Here is a 19,271-nt window from a genome sequence, read left to right on the forward strand (position 1 = left end):
AACCACACACACACTTCAATGATGTATTTATGAGTCGGGCGTCCGGATCCATACGATGCAAATGCAGGGCCGCGTGCCGACAGTAAAGTAATACTGATTCCATCTGATCTAAATAACCATTTAGATTAATTTATTAAAGCATAGTAGGCTAAAGGCGACCACAGACTTTTGGCGTTTGAAGTGCCTGACAGGAGAGCTTCAACCATTCTTCTCTGCTCCGTCAACATGGCTGTAAATAGTTTAGCCTATTTATAATTTTGCCTAATAGTGATGAAGTAACTACTACATTAGGCTATAGCCAATTTCACTATTTTATGTTTGGGGTTTGATATTTTTAATGGTTTACCAATTGTGGTTCTGGCAGATATGCATCATGAGATTTAATTAACTATAATGATAGGGCAATAAATATGTAAAATAGACCAAATGGCTAAGAAGCAGGAACACTGTAGAACAGAACTTAAATCATAGGCTGATATGTTATGTCTTCATAGTTGTAACTGAGCGCCTTAGTTAGCCTACCTCTCCCGAAACCTAATTTGGTAAAATCGAAAAAGGTTTCAGCACCATGGAGAGTGCACAGTGCTCCATCTAGGCCTTTTGATCAATTAATATGTCTTGCTTAAATCAAATCAAATCAAATTTATTTATAGGGCCCGACAACACACGTTAATGTCCCCATGGGCCGTACAGGTCTTCTTTAAACAAGTCAAGAAGAAAACATAACAATAAGTCAAGAACAGAACAAGAACACCATAAGGTCCAAACATTTTTAGATGAATGCAAATAAATGAAAGAATGCAAGCACTCCCAGACACTCCCCACGTGAAGGTAAGGAAAAACTCACTAAAACCTAACAATAGGGAAAAAAGCTCCACAGGCAGTGTGGAGGAGAGAAACCTTAGAAGGGCCATTCAAGGGGGGATCTCCCTTCTTAGATGTTGGTGATAGTAGTGTTGCAGACGGACAGTTGGTAAGCATGCACTCATGTGTGTGGTGAAACACAGATGAGTGCATGCAATAGCAACTGTACATTTTGAAAGATTAAAGATAGAGCTAATAGCGATAGCAACTGAACATTTTGAAAGATTAAAGATAGAGTTGATAGCGGATCTATTTGAGGCACAGGGGCGGCGCAAAGAGGGTCACGTCCTCCCCGTCTTAGTCACGGGACATTCAACACTCCGGTCGTTGCTCAGGGACAGCCGGAGACAGGGAGATAGATGCTTGTGCTGCTTGGCATGTCAGAGAGAAGGCTGCAGTCTACTCAAACTGCTTGTGCTGCTTGGCATGTCAGAGAGAAGGCTGCAGTCTACTCAAACTGCTTGTGCTGCTTGGCATGTCAGAGAGAAGGCTGCAGTCTACTCAAACTGCTTGTGCTGCTTGGCATGTCAGAGAGAAGGCTGCAGTCTACTCAAACTGCTTGGCATGTCAGAGAGAAGGCTGCAGTCTACTCAAACTGCTTGGCATGTCAGAGAGAAGGCTGCAGTCTACTCAAACTGCTTGGCATGTCAGAGAGAAGGCTGCAGTCTACTCAAACTGCTTGGCATGTCAGAGAGAAGGCTGCAGTCTACTCAAACTGCTTGGCATGTCAGAGAGAAGGCTGCAGTCTACTCAAACTGCTTGGCATGTCAGAGAGAAGGCTGCAGTCTACTCAAACTGCTTGGCATGTCAGAGAGAAGGCTGCAGTCTACTCAAACTGCTTGGCATGTCAGAGAGAAGGCTGCAGTCTACTCAAACTGCTTGGCATGTCAGAGAGAAGGCTGCAGTCTACTCAAACTGCTTGGCATGTCAGAGAGAAGGCTGCAGTCTACTCAAACTGCTTGGCATGTCAGAGAGAAGGCTGAAGTCAACTCAAACTGCTTGTGCTGCTTGGCATGTCAGAGAGAAGGCTGCAGTTACTCAACCTGTGCGCAATAACACAACTCGCATTATCCAGCAGTGTGTCTCTGTCCCAGCGAGACAAGGCACTGGCAAGCAGGGAGATGCTGGTGTATAGGATAGGCTACTTGGTGATTAATAACTAGGGTTGGGCATCGTTTGGATTTGAACGATTCCTACTAGACAAAACAATACTAATTTATGTATTTAACATTTCTATATATGAGTTTAATGAAATGCAGGACATTCTCTTCTGTTGCGGGACGCAGGACAAAGGACTAAAAAGCGGGACTGTCCCACACAAATTGGGACGTTTGGTCACGCTATTCATGACCACAGAAATACAAGTAAGCAAGGGACATAAACAATACAGATACCAGATACCCGGAGATTCCTAAGCCCAACAATCAAATTGGTACCACCAATAGGAAAAATAAATACAAATAAACAAAAAAAAGTTGACGTACACCTCAAGACACATTCACACACATGCTCATGGAGACTTATATGGAATGGCAGGCCTGCCAGAACATGTCCTCTTATCATGCAGAAAATGTAGTTATACACATAAACCTATACAGATGTACAACATGTGCAGATTTCCATTTCCATATACAGATGGCAATTATACCCCTGTACAGATGCTCAGACCAATCAGAGCTCTAAGACACTCAGACATTAAAGAGATGTTCATGGTCCCCTTGTATGTCACTGACACACCAGCTACAATTGTGCTCGTCATTGGTAATTAGCAGAAAATAATAAGCATATCCCTGGCATCACAAGAATATTCACAATATTCCACTATAACCCCCCCCCCCCCCCCCCCCCACACACATACAGGATTAGGCCTAGTGTACATCCACTCACACGGTCCAGTAATTTGCTTATCACATTGGGATCGTCCCTATAAACACAGGGCATCCTAGGTGTAGCAGATACAGGAATGATTAATTCTACACACACACATGCGCGCGCGCGCGCACGCACACACACACACACACACACACACACACACACACACACACACACACACACACACACACACACACACACACACACACACACACACACACACACACACACACACACACACACACACACACACACACACACACACACACACACACACACACACACACACACACACACACACACACACCAGCCATGACACATCCTTAGATGTGAACCATATACATCCTGGTCATGGCTCAGTTCCTTGACTTCCATTCTTCACAGAATGTAATCACGTGTCTCCCATAAGACAAAAACACAAACATGGCTGCAACATTGTATTTTCATGCCGCTGTCAAAACAACAGCACAGCGCAGACTAAACAGCATGGGGGCTATGCAGGCCGTGTGGCCTGACGGATGTAGTGTGAGGACTGTGGAGCAGCGAGGAAGGAAATGGTTTTCACATGGTATTTCACTAACATACACCAGCAATGTGTGCGCTTCATTTGAGGACATCCACAAGCAGACTTTTATTTTTAAAGGTGGAATCTGTAATGCCTTCAAACAGCGACCTTGTGTGTGGGTTGGAGTTGAGTGGGGATAGAGGAGAGATTGCTTCTGTTGGCCACACTTTAGGCTCTGCCAAGAGAGGTCTGGGGAAGTTCACACTATAATAAGTTGATAAACTCCAATCAACAAAACAAAGTGCAACACCAAAATGGAGCTATTTTACCTAGAGGTCACTGTTTGACCACATTACCGACTCAACCTTTAAGTCATGGAATGGCACATGGGTTGATGCCTGGTTGTTTACGATGTCCTCACTATCCAATCAGTGCATATTCAAGGGTTCCTATTTATGGTGCGCCATTCCACACAAATTTTCCACAACTCGCCCAAGAGACATGGAAGCCCATCTACGGAAAGATCGTTTACAAACCGTAAGCACAGACAAGAGCTGAGAGGCTAATACAACAAAAACACAATCCTTGATGAAGCCTGTAAACCAAGAGTGTAATCCCTGCAGAGCTGCACTCCCCACAACACAACTGAAAATGCAATGATGCAATAATATGGCCCATTTGGCATCGAGTATCTATCATTCAAGATGTGAAAAAGAAAAAAAAATTCCATCCATACGTTCCTATTTTATACCGTGGTTTTAGACCGGTTTAGGGTAATTCCTGGGAGGCTAGTAATAGGCTGTGACGCATATTATACTTAATCCATTGTCATTTCGTCCCTATACACGCTACAATAAAGAATTCAAATGCATATGATCGGTATATTATGTTCCATCATGAATGCATGAAAGGGGGGGGGGGTCGTTTCTGATTAATTGATTGTCAATAACGGCATTTGTTAGTACAACAGCATACGCTGATCAGGGCGATGGCTATGAAAACAAGGCACGATCAAGCTGAAATTGACGTTACATTGCTCTTACCTGTGGCCGGTGAGATTCCAAAAAGAATATTCCAATTATTTGATTGCCATCCGGTAGATCGTTTGTCCATTTGGGTCACGACATAACCCACCACAGCATAATGAATCGGGGGTCCCGAAAACTATTCAATGCGATCGGGTAGAGCCCTCGGTCCAGGCTACTCGAAAACTCCGCCCGGATGAATTTCATCGACACACAGTCACAAAGGGAGTGCAACATCAGCCGCATACCACCAGGTGGCGTATTGGACCTTTGCGATCTCAAACTTATTCCCTATGGTTACACAGGCTCCCTGGATGGATAAAAATTGGAAATAGCGAATAAAAGAAATAACGATCAAATAACGTATATATACTGTACATGGTTGGCGTTCAACGATTGCCGGACAAACACGTATTAAATCGTTGTTGGAAGGGACTGAGTTAATCAAACATAAAAAGAAAATTTAAAAAATCTATTCTCCGTTTGCAATAGTTCCCCCTCTTGGAATGTCGTTTTCCCAATTGGCTGTAAGAGCCGGAGTGGAGTCCCATCAGTCTGATGAGCCCCTTCGCAGGTCTTCTTAATCTAAGGAATCAAAGCTGAGTAAACATCGCTGTGGTATGTCCAGTTCCTCTAGCCAAACTCCAGAGGTTGAGTTTCACACATGCCGACACACATCTGGCACACTCCAGGCGCGGAAGATCTAGCTTGATATCCTGCACATGTTGCGACACTGCAAGTCTCTCCCAAGGCTCTGTGCCTAATGCTCTACAAACACACCGCTAAGGAGGGGGCCGACCCCCGAGCTTCTGTCCTGTGTGAAGATGTTCGGTTTACACCAAGGGAACGCAGGCGTCCTCGTCCGCGTTTTCTAGAGGGATCTTAAAGTTTATGGACTTAATTATCCTGCAACAAAGGAAATAAATAGGTGGATGACAGAGGGAAATTGTGTGTGAACAGACCTAGTGAAGATATGCCAATGTCTTGTCAGTCAATTTGGAGATGTTGTTGGACTAACCAAAAACAGCTTTCCAAATCCCATCATCGTATGTCATCAGGGTCTGTTTTTGAACATGTGTTTGATTCACACATCTACAGTTGGTTCAGGCATTACGTTTTTCCAAAGCTGTGATCTCATCATGTCAGATTTTCTGGCACTAAAGATCCACCTGACTTGTGAATTGGTCTGGCCAGGAGGGATTGTATTCCAGCAGACACGTTAGCATAGGCATTTATATCAAGCGTATTTGGTGAACAAAAGGTTTTATTTCTCTTATTGGAGATCATGCATTATATACTGTATGTCTCATATTTAGGCAACACCTTACTCTACTCAAGGACGCACAAGTAATGATTAAATGTATAGAATTAGAGGTAGGCAGGTAGAAAATGGGATTTGATGGTACTGTAAGATAGGTAGTTCTAGCCATTTTCCCATTGCTACTAAGATGCAAGGACTGGTACTGGTATAAATAGTTAATTAGATCTAATTATATCTAATAATCATTCATATTTAAATTATGATAGTTAATCATACTAAAAACACAAATTATTATGGAACAGATACTCTGATAAACTATCTGAGGCAGCAGAGTTTATCAGAAACAAGTGTTGATTTATAGTTTGGTATTATGCTACTTAATTTGTTGTTTGATAACATGTTCTTGATATATTCCTAGGTAACCATCATGTACTAACTACTAGTTTATACATTGTTTGTTAACAGAAAAAAACTGATAAATGCCATCCTTGAACATTAAGACATAGCCCATTCTGCACCCTGAGTGGGTTGTCACAAAAGCTGTTATTGTCCATTGAAAATGCATTGCAGGCTTCCGTAGGGAGAGGCAAACAAGATGGCTGCTTGAAGTTACAGCTCCCAACGGTCAATTAAAATAACCTCTCCAAATTCAGAAGAAAAGATAAAACAATAATGAAATACTCGGAAATGAGTGAGAGGACATAAACAATGAGTCGAAAGAGTCAAAGGAATCGTAAAAAACAGGAGAACAATGACGAAAGCGGCGAGATGGACGAAGAAAGACGCTAACATGGATGAAGATGGTGACGGTGAAAAAACGACTGAAACAATTCAAGAGGGACTAGCCAACATTAGCAGAGAGATACGCAACCTTAAGACAGAACTGAAGAACGATTTGAAAACGACACAAGAAGAATTAAAGACAGAACTGATGACAGAACTCAAAGATTTTAAAAAGGAAATTAATCAAGAACTGAGAGCTAACGCACTACAAGCCCAAGCACAAAGCACCAGAATACACAAGGCGGAGGCACGCATCGGAGAAACAGAAACATGGAATATGACAGTCAAGGAAACACTCCTCATGTCTTTGGAACAGCAGAGAGCCATGCAAGAAGCACTAACGGACATGGAAGGGAGGTCCAGAAGAACAAATATGTGTATCTATAACATACTGGAGGGAACGGAGAAAGACTCTCTCCCGGAGTTTATTGATAAACTGCTAAGAGCTGAGCTCTCACTACCGACAGATACCGACCTGTAGATCCAGCTGGCCCACAGAGCATTAGCTTAAAAGCCAGGACCCGATGCACCACCTAGATCGATTATAGTAAACTTCCTCCAATTCACTACCAAAGAGATGGTCATCAGTAAAGCCTGGCAGAAGATGATCGAGATCGAGGGCAAACGCTTGTCGTTTGATCATGACTACGCGACAGCGGTGATGCAGAAGAGAAGGGAATACAGTGGCATCAAAAGGGCACTGAAAGGAAAAGGGATTCGGTTCCAGACACCCCTCGCTAAGATCCGAATCCACTGGGACTCCAGCACACGCACATATGAAAGCGCAGAGGAAGCCGCACAGGATTTGAAGAAGAGAGGAGTCGCTGTGGAGGAACCGGCCTCCCGCGCTGCTAGAACGGAGCAGGACGAGCGACTACAGCGAGGACAACCGCTGGAAGGAAGGAGAGACACCCGGGAAACGTAAGCGAGAGGGAGAGAGGAATAGCCCAAGGAGAAAAGAACAGACTGCAGGACTTTCAATGTACCACCAGCAAATAAATCATAGGGTGAGAAATACATAGCCTAATAAGAGTGGTGAGTTAATTTAACGTGAGTAGCCTGCCCGAATATGTCTAAGGACCATGGGCTGTACTGTTTTGACTCGCTTAACATTACGTTTTTGTGGGATCTAATGCGGACTAGCTGTAAGCTATTCACGTGAACGCTGAATAGCCCCTTGACCCGAATGACTGGATGACTTAGTCTCCCTTTTTATAGTTTAACAGACTCCACTTGATTATTGAAAGACCGACGCGAGTCACTCAGGCATGTAGGTAGACTCGACACTCTCTTTTATAGCTCCTTTTTTCATGGACTTGAGTGGAGCCTATCCCCCCACCCCCAACGGGACGTAAGCCATGGGATGGCGAGCGAACGTCTGTTTTTGGAAGCCAATTGTTGTTTTTGTTAATGTTACACCTGTTCTCTATGTGTATATGTCTAACTGTTCATGTTTAGTAATGTGTGAATTCCGGGTTGACAGTGTCAGGTTCATGTTGTTAAAGCACAGATGAGTAGAAACTTTAAGGTGGTATCTATAAGGAGCGGCTAGGTGGTGCAGTGGGCAAGGCGCTCATCACCAATGCAGGAGACGCTGGGTTCGAGCCCAGCTCTCCGCATTGCTATCAGCTTGGCTGGTCGTTCATACTAATACAATTGGCAGTATTAGGGGGTTTGATTGATTGATTGATTGAGTGGGAAGCTGATGGGTGGGGATCGGACACTGTGGACAGCGACTCCTACAGGTCGGTTGGTGCGCCTGCGCAGCAGAATCAGGAAGCGATGGGGGCGGCGTGCCCTCCAAACGCAGACCCCCAACACTGAGAGATCGCGCTGTGCAGGTGAAAAGATGCGACTGCTGCTTCCTCGAGTACCGGAGGGGACACGTGATGTAAGGCTTAGTCCACATTGCAGCCGGCTTGTGGGAGACATGGCCTAACAACGTTCGAGACAGGGGAGGGTAGAATTGGACGATACGAAATTGGGATGGGAGAAAAAAGTAGATAAAAAAAAAGTGGTATCTATAAATGTGAATGGTCTGGTTAACCCAGTTAAACGGAGTAAAGTCATAACCAAATTGAAACGTGAAAAAGCTCAAATTATCTTTTTACAAGAAACGCATCTCTCTCAGACGGAGCACGAGAAACTCAAGCAATATGGATATAGGAATACGTTCTATAGCTTGTTTAAATCGGGACATAAACGAGGTGTTTCTATACTAATTCCTAACTCATTAAATGTTGAACTTATGAAAGAAACTAATGATAAGGAAGGACGCTATGTCATGATAAAATGCAAATTAGAGGGCAACTTGGTTGTATATGTATGTATGTGAATGTATATGCCCCACCGGGGAGCAACAAAGGTTTCTATAAATTCATATTTGGTCTGATAGCAGCGGAATCTGAGGGGATACTAATCTGTGGGGGAGATTTTAATACTATTCTTAGTCGTGAGCTGGACACTACAAGCCATAGGGTAAACAGGACTACACAGACAAAAATAATTACTGCTTCACTTACAGACTTAGACATTTTTGATGTATGGCGAGATCTCCACCCGTCTGAGAGAGATTACACCCACTATTCTGTTCCTCACTCTGTTTATTCAAGAATTTACTATCTTTTTATGTTTAGAGGTGATAGACATAGGATAAAGGATTGTACTTTGGGAACTACTGACATATCAGACCACTCTGCAGTCTATATGACTTTACACTTGGATAGTAGGCAAAGGAACACACTATGGAGGCTTAACACAGGAATATTGAATACCAAAACAATTGGTGAAAGTATTAGGACAGAAATAAAAACATATATAGAGAATAATGATAATGGTGAGGTTAATCCAGTGATTGTTTGGGATGCTGCAAAAGCTGTGCTAAGGGGAAAAATTATTGCCATCACACGGCCCAAACTGGATTTATATCTGGTCGCCAAACCCAGGATAACTTAAGACGAACACTACATATTATGAATCAGATAAAACAAAACTAAATTAATTCAGCTTTATTAAATCTGGACGCGGAAAAAACATTTGATTGTGTGAGCTGGGACTATTTATTCTTGGTACTAGAAAGGTTAGGATTCAAGGAAGATTCAATTAGGTGTTTTAAAACACTATATACAAGACCCACAGCGAGAATAAAAGTAAACGGTCGATTAACAAATCCAATCACCCTAGAACGCGGTACACGCCAAGGTTGTCCATGTAGCCCCGCCCTGTTCGCGATTTTCATTGAACCGCTAGGCCAAGAAATTAGGGAAGACCCCAATATAACAGGTATTAATATAAAAGAAACAGAGCATAAGATAGCATTATACGCGGATGATGTCTTAATTTACTTAAAAAACCCTAGTCTGAGCCTCCCTAGACTAATGGGCCTTATTGAAACCTATGGTCAACATTCGGGATACAAACTAAATATAGGAAAAACACAGATACTTACATATAACTATACCCCCCCCCCCCCCCAAGAGAAATATAAGAAAATTACTATTTAAATTGGAACATGAATTCCATAAAATATCTGGGAGTATGGCTGACTAAGGACTTAACAAAATTATATGAAGCAAATGACCAGCCCCTAAACCCACAAATTAAAAAAGATATAGAAAGATGGTCATTAGCCCCCCTGGATTTCACCTCCAGAATAGACTCAGTGAAAATGAATGTAGTCCCTAGGCCTAGACTACTATATCTTTTCCAGTCCTTGCCGGTGGAAATCCCTGCTAAACAGTTTAACGAACGGGACAGGATGATTTCTAGATTCATATGGAGCAGGGGGAAAACGAGAATTAGGTTCCGGACACTTCAACTCCCTAAAGAGAAGGGAGGCATGTCCCTCCCAAATCTGAAGGAGTATTATTATGCAGGCAAATAAGACCTTTGGTCTGTTGGTGTGAAAGGGACTACGAAGCCAAGTGGAAGGACATTGAAGTGAAATCAATTGATATACCACTCCAGACAGTAATTGGTGATAGACAGCAGGCCAAGACCCTATATAGAAACGTAAACCCATTTATTGTACACACCCTGCAGACATGGTTCAAAATTGTGAAACAATTCAAGTTAGAAAAAAGGATTAGGATCCTGAGGTGGTTTGCCTTCGACTTAGGATTTAAACCATGTATGATCAAACATTTAAGGAATGGGCTCTCCGAGGTATTACCTCATTCAGCACAATGTTGGAGAATGGAGAACTTGTGAGCTTTCAAACCTTGAAAGATACATACAGTTTGGATAAACACTACTTCTTCAGATACCTACAACAACGCCAGTACTTTCTAAAAGAGGTAAAGGTGTCTGAGTCCAATACCCCAATAGACAGTGTTATTCGGATATTCATTCAGGCATACAAAAACAAGATGAGTAAAACTGTGTCTAAATTATATAATAGCTTTGTTCAGGCCAGAACTGACTCCACAAGTTACATTAAAACAAATTGGGAAAATGAATCAAACATTGAAATAACTGAAGACGAATGGGAGAACATGTGCAGAACTCAATGTAGCTCAACTAATTCAAAAACATGGAGAGAATTCTGCTGGAAAAACTTGACTAGATTCTTCATAATCCCCAAAATCAAATCCCGACAAGTAGGCATAGAGCAACCATGTTGGAGACAGTGTGGCCAGAGGGAGGCAAACCACTCTCATATCTTTTGGAATTGTCCAGGTATTCAACGTTATTGGCAAGATGTTCACTCCACCATGCAGGATATATTGAATTTTAAGATACCGGAGACCTTCTCCTATTTGTACCTGGGTGACTTACCTGAGGAATTAGTAGGAGGAGACAGATATTTGATAAAAATATTTTTTGCAGCAAGTAAGAAAGCGATCACGCGTCTCTGGTATCAACAAGAACCTCCAACAAAAGAAAAATGGATGGCCATTATAGGTGAAATATACACAATGGAAAGACATACTTTTATTCTCAGATTACAGGAAGAGAAAGGTTTGAAGTACTGGGAAAAATGGGACTTTTATATGTTAATTTATACTTTTATTCTCAGATTACAGGAAGAGAAGGGTTTGAAGTACTGGGAAAAATGGGACTTTTATATGTTAATTACGACAACCAGTGGATGATGTATAGTTGTAAATAATATTCACCATATCTATAGGGAAAGTAAGAGAATTGAGAACTCAGCATGTGAAAAGTATATTTTTGTAAAGTGAACCTAAGTCTACGTTTAGACGAGCGTTTTGGGATGGAAGTCTGAACAGAAACCGCAAAAGTCGTCTTGCGGTTTCACTTTTAATTTTGCGTTTAGACGAGCGTTTTGGGGTGGAATTCTCCGTGCAGACGAGGCTGTAACAACTCGAGACAACGGAGCCCCGCTGTCACACGATTGGCGCATATGTCACATGACGTGCTGTGAAGACCCGCCCTACTCTGCCTCTGATTCGCAGAGTGTGGGTGGGGAATGTGATTGGACCAAAGCAGAGTCACTCACAGACAGTGGGGGTCCAGTCATAATAGTTGTGATAGCAGCGGGACAGATTCTTGTGTATTTAAAAGTACTGCCAATGTAGCCTTCAGGTGATCGCCATGGATAGAATCAGACATGCTTTGTTTACGCTTCTAGGCTACTGGCGCATGCCTGTGATGTAAGCAGTAGGCGCAACGAGAGCCTTGACGACCCTTTCGTCATCGTTTTATGCGGTTTGACAGTTTAGACGAGAGCGCAAAGGTTTACCGTTTCTAGGAATTCCACCCTGGAAGGTGGTCTCACTTTTTTACGGTTTCACCCCGTAAACACGCCGTTTCCGTATAAACGAAAGGCACATCTGAAAAAATATTTTTGCGGATTCACCTGCTAGCGTTTCCGTCTAAACGGGGCCTAATAATGCAGCCCGGGATTGTGTTTTTGTTATGTCTTGTTGTTTGTGATTGTTTGCTTATTGTGAAGAACAATAAAAAGAAAGTTATAAAAAAGAAAATGCATTGCAAGTTCACGTTTTACGGCACAGTCAAAAACCAGCGGTGTTCTTTTACAGAGCCCGAAAAAATCAGTTCACAGTAAATCACAGATTCAGGTCAAGTGACACAATATGGCTGCTACCCAGAACTGTGCTGTCTGAAAGCAAATTACGCTGTAACTTTGTCTCAAAGTCATCTTCATGGATAGTTTTTTTATTTTACGAAATATTGTGTCATGAGTTCATGTTCTTTAGGAAGAAGAAAAGGGTAGATAATTATTAACTCTGCGACGGCCAAACACGTAATATCTCGTGTTTCACCGGCAATGCTTGAGCGCCAAAAACGTCATATCTAGTTTTTAGATCCTTTGATCTTTTTCCTTTGATCCCCGTTCTAAACGGTCAGCCGGAACACTCTAGGTATGCCTGGCTCATCTGCCTACGTTGGAATTGCAATGACGATCGAATCTCACCAGGTAGCAGTATTGCCTACCTTTTGAACTATGATAGTCTAGTTCAGACAGTGTCTGTCCTGTTCCCTTTCTGTCCTGACTCGCTCTGAGGGGGAGGAGCTCTTGCAGAGCAATTGCTAGGAGATCTTCTCGCCTCCAAACCTATAGTTTCCCGTATACACAAGTAATTACATATAAACGAGTAATTGCGATCGCCGATGGGATCATTGTAATTATTCTTTTTGGAGTACCTTCTGGCTAAGGTAAGGTATATTCTATGTCGATTTTACCGAACCTGAAACATGTTTCTGTAATGATCAGTGTCGTATTTTACCGGCTTTTTGTAACGAAACCAAGCTTTTTGTAACGATCGCATTTTCGGGGTAAGACCCCCCCCCCCCCCCCCACCCCCCTTGATGATTTTATGATTTTGTGAAGGCACATATGTACATGGTATTGGTATATACCTTTGATTTGGGAGTATTTGGGGTTTCAGGCAATCAACCAGGACAATTTGGGCTTATTGCATACAACGCGTCATATCTCTTTTTTACATGTTGGACTGGAAATAGTGAGTGTCTGTCAAATGAGCCATACTATTGTCTCCATAGCTATAATATACAATAGCTCCGCAAAGATCGTGAAAAATCGTGAAAATGGTCAAGAAAAACTGGCGCTAGCCAGTGCAGATGGGGAAAGCTGGTGGTGCTCAAAGAGCTAAGCAGTGGTGCAGTCGTGGTCACACGCGGTTACACGCCGTGTTACCAGATCACTGAGGCAGAAGTACGCGCGATCGCGCACGGATGTGTACTCGCGTGTACGCGCACACAAAAATGCGCTGTATCCATTCGTTGTGACTAAGTACCCGGCCACCGTTTTACATAACAAAAAGCGCAGGTAGACTAAGTGTCTGGGTGTTGGCTATCTGAATGCATCTCCCCCTTCATTCTGTGTGACACAGGCAGTGGAGGTGAATACTAATGTGGCTCGGAATTCGTGATGGGGGTCTACCTGCTTATGATATTGAATCAAGCGTCTGTGCTGCGCGCCAGCTTTCCACGCGCACATTCACACAAATAGAGAGCAAGAAGAGCTTGTATGATAGAAAGATTGCACTTGCGTATATGCGATTGTGTGTGTGTGTGTGCGTGTGTGCGTGCGTGTGTGTGTATAAATCAGTTCTGTGCGCGTGCACGTGGTGTGGCGTGTTACCAGTTCCCATATTACGACTGCACCACTGGAGCTAAGGTAATGTAGCGAAAACTTGGCATGAAATCCGGTAGGGGGAGAGGAGAGGAGGTAGAGTACTTAACAGAGATGTGCTTCTAATTTTCTCAGGAAATAATAATAAACTTTATTTGTATAGCACTTTTCATACAGAAGTTGCAGTTCAAAGTGCTTCACAACAGTAAAAAATACAGGCATAAGCTAGCATAAAAAAGATAGAGAGGTAGCAAGGTAAGGTAAATCAGTGTTTCACATTAGGATCTAGCATCTAGGGAGGTGTACGCCATTGCCGTTTCTCCGCGGTCCACCCTCTTGAAAACGCAATGTATTTCCTAGGGATGTCCGATATCGGCAGTCAAATGTGATACCGGAAAATATCGGTATCGGTAAAATAAAAATAAAAAACAATAACAATATTTTCTTTTATTTTTTTACATTTATTTAACCTTTATTTACCCAGGCAAGCAAGTAAGAACCAATTCTTATTTTATTTATTGTCAAAAGTATGCATGTTGGTTTAATTCAACAACAAGAGATATGTAATGTTAATTTAAACTTTTTTAATGATCATATTTTGCACAGATAATGCTTACATTTAGAAAGCCTTTTGAATGCATCCAGTGAAATGATTAGTTACCTGAAATTATTCCGTTTTTTTGGGGGGAAACCCTGCATATATCGGTATCGGTTGATATCAGTATCGGTATCGGAAATTAAGAGTTGGACAATATCGGAATATCGGTATCGGTAAATAATCCAATATCGAGCATCCCTAGTATTTCCTCATTACCCATTTCTAAATCGTCTCGTTTAAAACAAATAAAGCATGAAGATTTGCATGGTGTACCTTTCTGTGTGTATTCATCCACAATCTATAGCTCAACATGAAAATATTCGCAATTAACACTTTGGCTGCCATGGGTTAAATTCATTATCAACCGTAGGTTGCCGGCTCTATTTGTCTATAGAGAAAGTCCCCTTCTTTGCAGGGCTATAACTTTTTAAATTCTATTGCTACATTGCCATTATTAGGGCCCATTCAAAGTCCTATATGTATTGTTCATTGTGTAGCAACGTTAAACTTTTTCATTCACATATTCATAGTAAAGTATGGTCTAATGTATACCGTAATTCCTCTAATAGTAACCGGGTCTCAAATACAAGCCGGGTCTCTATTAATGGCCGGGTGCGCTCTTGAGCTAAGCAATTATAAGCCGGCCTCCTAATACAAGCCGGGTTACTAATATACTGAGCTGCATACTGAGCTAGTTACTTGATTTCACTTTGAAAACGTTGAAATGACCAGTGACCACCTGTTTACTATTTCATACTTGGTTTCAATAAATGAACCCAGTACATTTTACTGGGTTCAAACTGACACAAAATGTTGATTTATTCATTATGATCCGTTTGAAAATTTGAAATATAGGCCTCCCTCTTATACAGGTCTCCTCCTAATACAAGCCTGGTACCCGCTACAGTTGAAACAAATACAAGCCGGGGTTACTATTAGAGGAATTACGGTAAGTATGTTTTCATCTCTTTCTGCAGCTTTCTCCAGAACGTGATCTATAGCCCCAAATACATTATATTGATGATGCAATACAGTTTTATGATATAAAAAATTCCAACTAGACGTACTTCTAGAAGTTACTACACATCATCTGATGTTGACAGGATGGGCTAGGGGGCGTTTATAATTCCGTGGGCAGCGTTATACCAATCATCTAATGTGGGTCAAATGTTGATAATAGCAGTTGTTAGTATCGAAGACGGTAACTTTACACGCTAAAACTCACCCCAGTCTCCGCGCGCCGTTGGGCGATCATCGTAGAGTAGAAATTTTATCATTATGGGATGGCGATTTACCCGGTCCATCTCCAGCTTGTATAATGGTATATACGTCCAAATCATGTTGTTTATCGAGTTATTGGCAATCGATCGCTATGTAGTGTGTCGAGATCGAGTCCCGGAACCTATATTGAGTGCCCAGAAGTAATACGGCCGACCAGCACAATCTCTATAGCACTTCCTGTTAAGCGATTGCGCCGATCGGCCACCAGATGGCGCTCCTGAACCGCCAGAGAGCTCAGTGGGTCCTCCTGGTGGATCTCAGGCCAGCGGAGGGGGAATATGAATCCGATCCCAGATTTTTGAAATATTGATATTAAAGACGCTGTAAAGCGTCTTCGGCAACTTGAGCATGGCCGGGAATGACGTGTTTAAGCATTTCCCGGCACCCAAAGTGTTAATCGTAAAGGTAGCAAAATAACAACGTTTATGTTTTCGTTCACTGAGAAACTACACTGCCATTTGGCGCTGCTGACTGACGGCACCACAGCGTAAACTCCTGACTTTATTCGCAGACCTATGACCTGCCGTCTATGGCAGCTGTGGCATTGCTATAGGACCATGATGGTCCAGTTTTACACCGCCATCATCCAGTCCATCCTCACCCTCTCCATCATCACCTGGTTCCCTGCAGCCACGTTCAGGGACAAGGCCAAGCTGCAGCGGGTGATACGCTCGGCAGAGAGGGTGATCGGCTGCTCCCTTCCTTCCCTAGAGTCCCTACACTCCACCAGGGCCTTGAGGAGGGCGAGGCAGACCCCGCAGGCAGCTATGGCTGCCCAAGACACTTAGGTCCCGCCATAGACTGAGTTTCTTCCCCTCAGCAGCTCGCCTGGTAAACGAGTCAGGTGTCCCCCTGCTCCACCCCCCCCCCCTCTATGGCGAGCTGCTAGGGCTGGACTACTGGACTTGAACTTTGTGCTGCATGGTATCCATGTCCCCAACCACTGCACTTTACAGTCTTATTGTTGTCTCACTGTTCTGTCCTGTTTTGCACATTCCATTTGTACTACAATATGGTGAATAAAGTCATCTGAATCTGAATCAAAGATTTCCCTTACATTCCACAAGCTTAACAATTCGTACAATGGGAAAATAACTGACCCTGAATCTGTGGCTAGTATCTGTTTCACCCAACACTAGTGCTGGGGCCCAGGAGTTCAAAACTTTGAATCCCTATCTGATCGGATCAGATTTGGATTGTGGGTAGTTCAAAACCAAAAAACAGGATAAAATCAAATCAAATCAAATTTATTTGTAAGGCCCGACAACACACGTTAATGTCCCCATGGGCCGGACACGTCTTCTTTAAACAAGTCAAGAAGAAACATAACAATAAGTCAAGAACAAAACAAGAACACCATAAGGTCCAACAAATTTAAAATAAATGCAAAATATAAATGAATTAATGCAAACACTCCCAGGCATACCCCACGTGAAGGTAAGGAAAAACTCACTAAAACCTAGCAATAGGAAAAAATGCACCACAGGCAGTGTGGAGGAGAGAAACCTTAGAAGGGCCATTCAAGGGGGGATCTCCCGTCGGTGATAGTAGTGTTGCAGACGGACAGTTGGTAAGCATGCACTCGTGTGTAGTGAACACAGATGAGTGCATGCAATAGCAACTGAACATTTTGAAAAATGTAAGATAGAGCTGATAGCGATAGCAACTGAACATTTTGAAAGATTAGAGATAGAGCTGATAGCGGATCTATTTGAGGCACAGGGGCGGCGCAAAGAGGGTCGCGTCCTCCCCGTCTTAATCACGGATGTTCAACACTCCGGTCATCGCTCCGAGACAGCCGGAGACAGGGAGATAGGGGGCGGCGCAGAGAGGGTCGCAACCTCCCTGTCATCATCGCGGGGCGTCCAGCACTCCGGTAATCACTAGGAGACAGCCGGAGACAGGGAGACAGGAGGGCACGATCACTTTGGATCAGGATCAGGATCACTTTGATATCCGATCAGATCAGGAAATCAAATCCAAGCTTTAATCTGGATCAAATCTTCAAAATGGGTATTTCAAACCGACAACACAGGATTGGGATCAATTTGATCCCAAAAAACTGGATTATCTTGATCCCACCAGAGGGGTGGATTTCCAGTGGATTACCAGAGCAAAATGTACTATACAATTTATAAAAAAAATATGTTTCAATATAAATAAGATGGCAAAGTTTGTTAACTGAAATAATACACAATTCTTAGCCTTCATGGCAAATCAATTATATTTTTCATTTTTCTCTCATTCAGCGCCAATCACGGAAAAAGTCGGGTTAACTCGCCAACCGTTCAGCGGCAATCACGAGAAAAGTCGGGTTTTAATTGTTATTTCTTTTATTAGCTATATCTATTAATTTTCATCCATCCAGCCTGATGTTATCATTGGGAATGGGTCTGAGCTCGCAAAAGGGCAAATACCGCCGCCTACGCCTTCCAGCCGGTATTGCACTCTATTAGAAATGGTGTAGTTTCTTTTCTGGGCCGATCTGAGCCGTGCGGGCGGGGTTTAAATACTCCGGCAGGACTAGCGTTTACAACGTTACATCTGCGATGCTGCCCCCGCCCTTCATATGCAATGCCGGGCAATGTGAGACGGACCTCCACGAGCAGTATTTGGAATGGCGATCAGATAATTGGATTATTTCTTTTGCATTACATCAGAGACCAGGTAAGGACTCTATATATAAAATCTTGCGTTGATGTGATATTTCTTTCTACCACGATCGAAGCTGTCTGTGTGTGTGTGTGGCTGTTTACCGTTGGGTGCAGGAGGTGGGGGGGTGAGCGCCGCGCTACGAGGGCCATTTCATATATGCACGAGGAAGGATAATGATAATTGATTGATTGATTGAAAAGTTTATTAACAGATTGCAGAATGGGTACAGTACAGTACAGCTCAATACATACAATTGTTAAGAGGATGCAGACCTGAGAAAGACTTTCGTCTTGTTTCCATCAGGGTCCCCCATTTTCAATTCATCATATGACACACACGACATACAGATATAGACAGTACTGCTACATCTATACATTTATGACATACCAGATTTTCAAATACAGTACTGTTTGTGATACTAAAAAAATCCAGAAAAAGAGTGTATATACATTTGACATAGAAACTGTGCATTGGGGGAGGTTGGGTAGGTGGGGTGGGGCTGTACATTGGAGGTGGGGGGAGGGGGGGGGGGGGTGTTGGGTAGGGGGGGGACACTGTACATTGGAATAATGACATACATTTGACATAGAAACTGTACATTGGAGGAGGTTGGGTAGGTGGGGTGGGGTTGGGTGGGGCTGTACATTGGAGGTGGGGGGGGGGGGGTTGGGTACATTGGAATACTGACAAAGCCATGCTTGGTCTTTATTGTACAACTGGGTCAGGACATTTGTAGGGGCCAGTTTTGAATTGCAGTCTCCCGTAGGTGTTCTTTGAGAGTGTTTTTGAAGGTGGGTAGTGATTCACATTCCTTTACAGCTTTGGGTAGGGCGTTCCACATTGTT

The 19,271-nt window shown here is 42.9% G+C and overlaps 1 protein-coding gene across 2 annotated transcripts in view; it reads right to left on the reverse strand.

Annotated features, from left to right (window-relative positions):
* Nucleotides 1–19,271, reverse strand: part of crppa (CDP-L-ribitol pyrophosphorylase A) — a 149,296-nt gene that overhangs the window by 26,436 nt on the left and 103,589 nt on the right. Inside the window, exon 10 of one of the 2 annotated variants that reach the window (XM_084336386.1) lies at nucleotides 17,466–17,654. The exons of the other annotated variant lie outside the window; for it this stretch is intronic. Coding sequence (XP_084192512.1) covers nucleotides 17,652–17,654 — 3 coding nt within the window. The 3' untranslated portion in view covers nucleotides 17,466–17,651. Of the gene's footprint in view, nucleotides 1–17,465; nucleotides 17,655–19,271 lie in introns of those variants that run through there. 2 annotated transcript variants of the gene reach the window in all.

The sequence above is a fragment of the Notolepis coatsorum genome (genome assembly GCF_963971535.1).
Source record: "Notolepis coatsorum genome assembly, chromosome: 19".
Lineage (NCBI taxonomy): Eukaryota > Metazoa > Chordata > Actinopteri > Aulopiformes > Paralepididae > Notolepis > Notolepis coatsorum.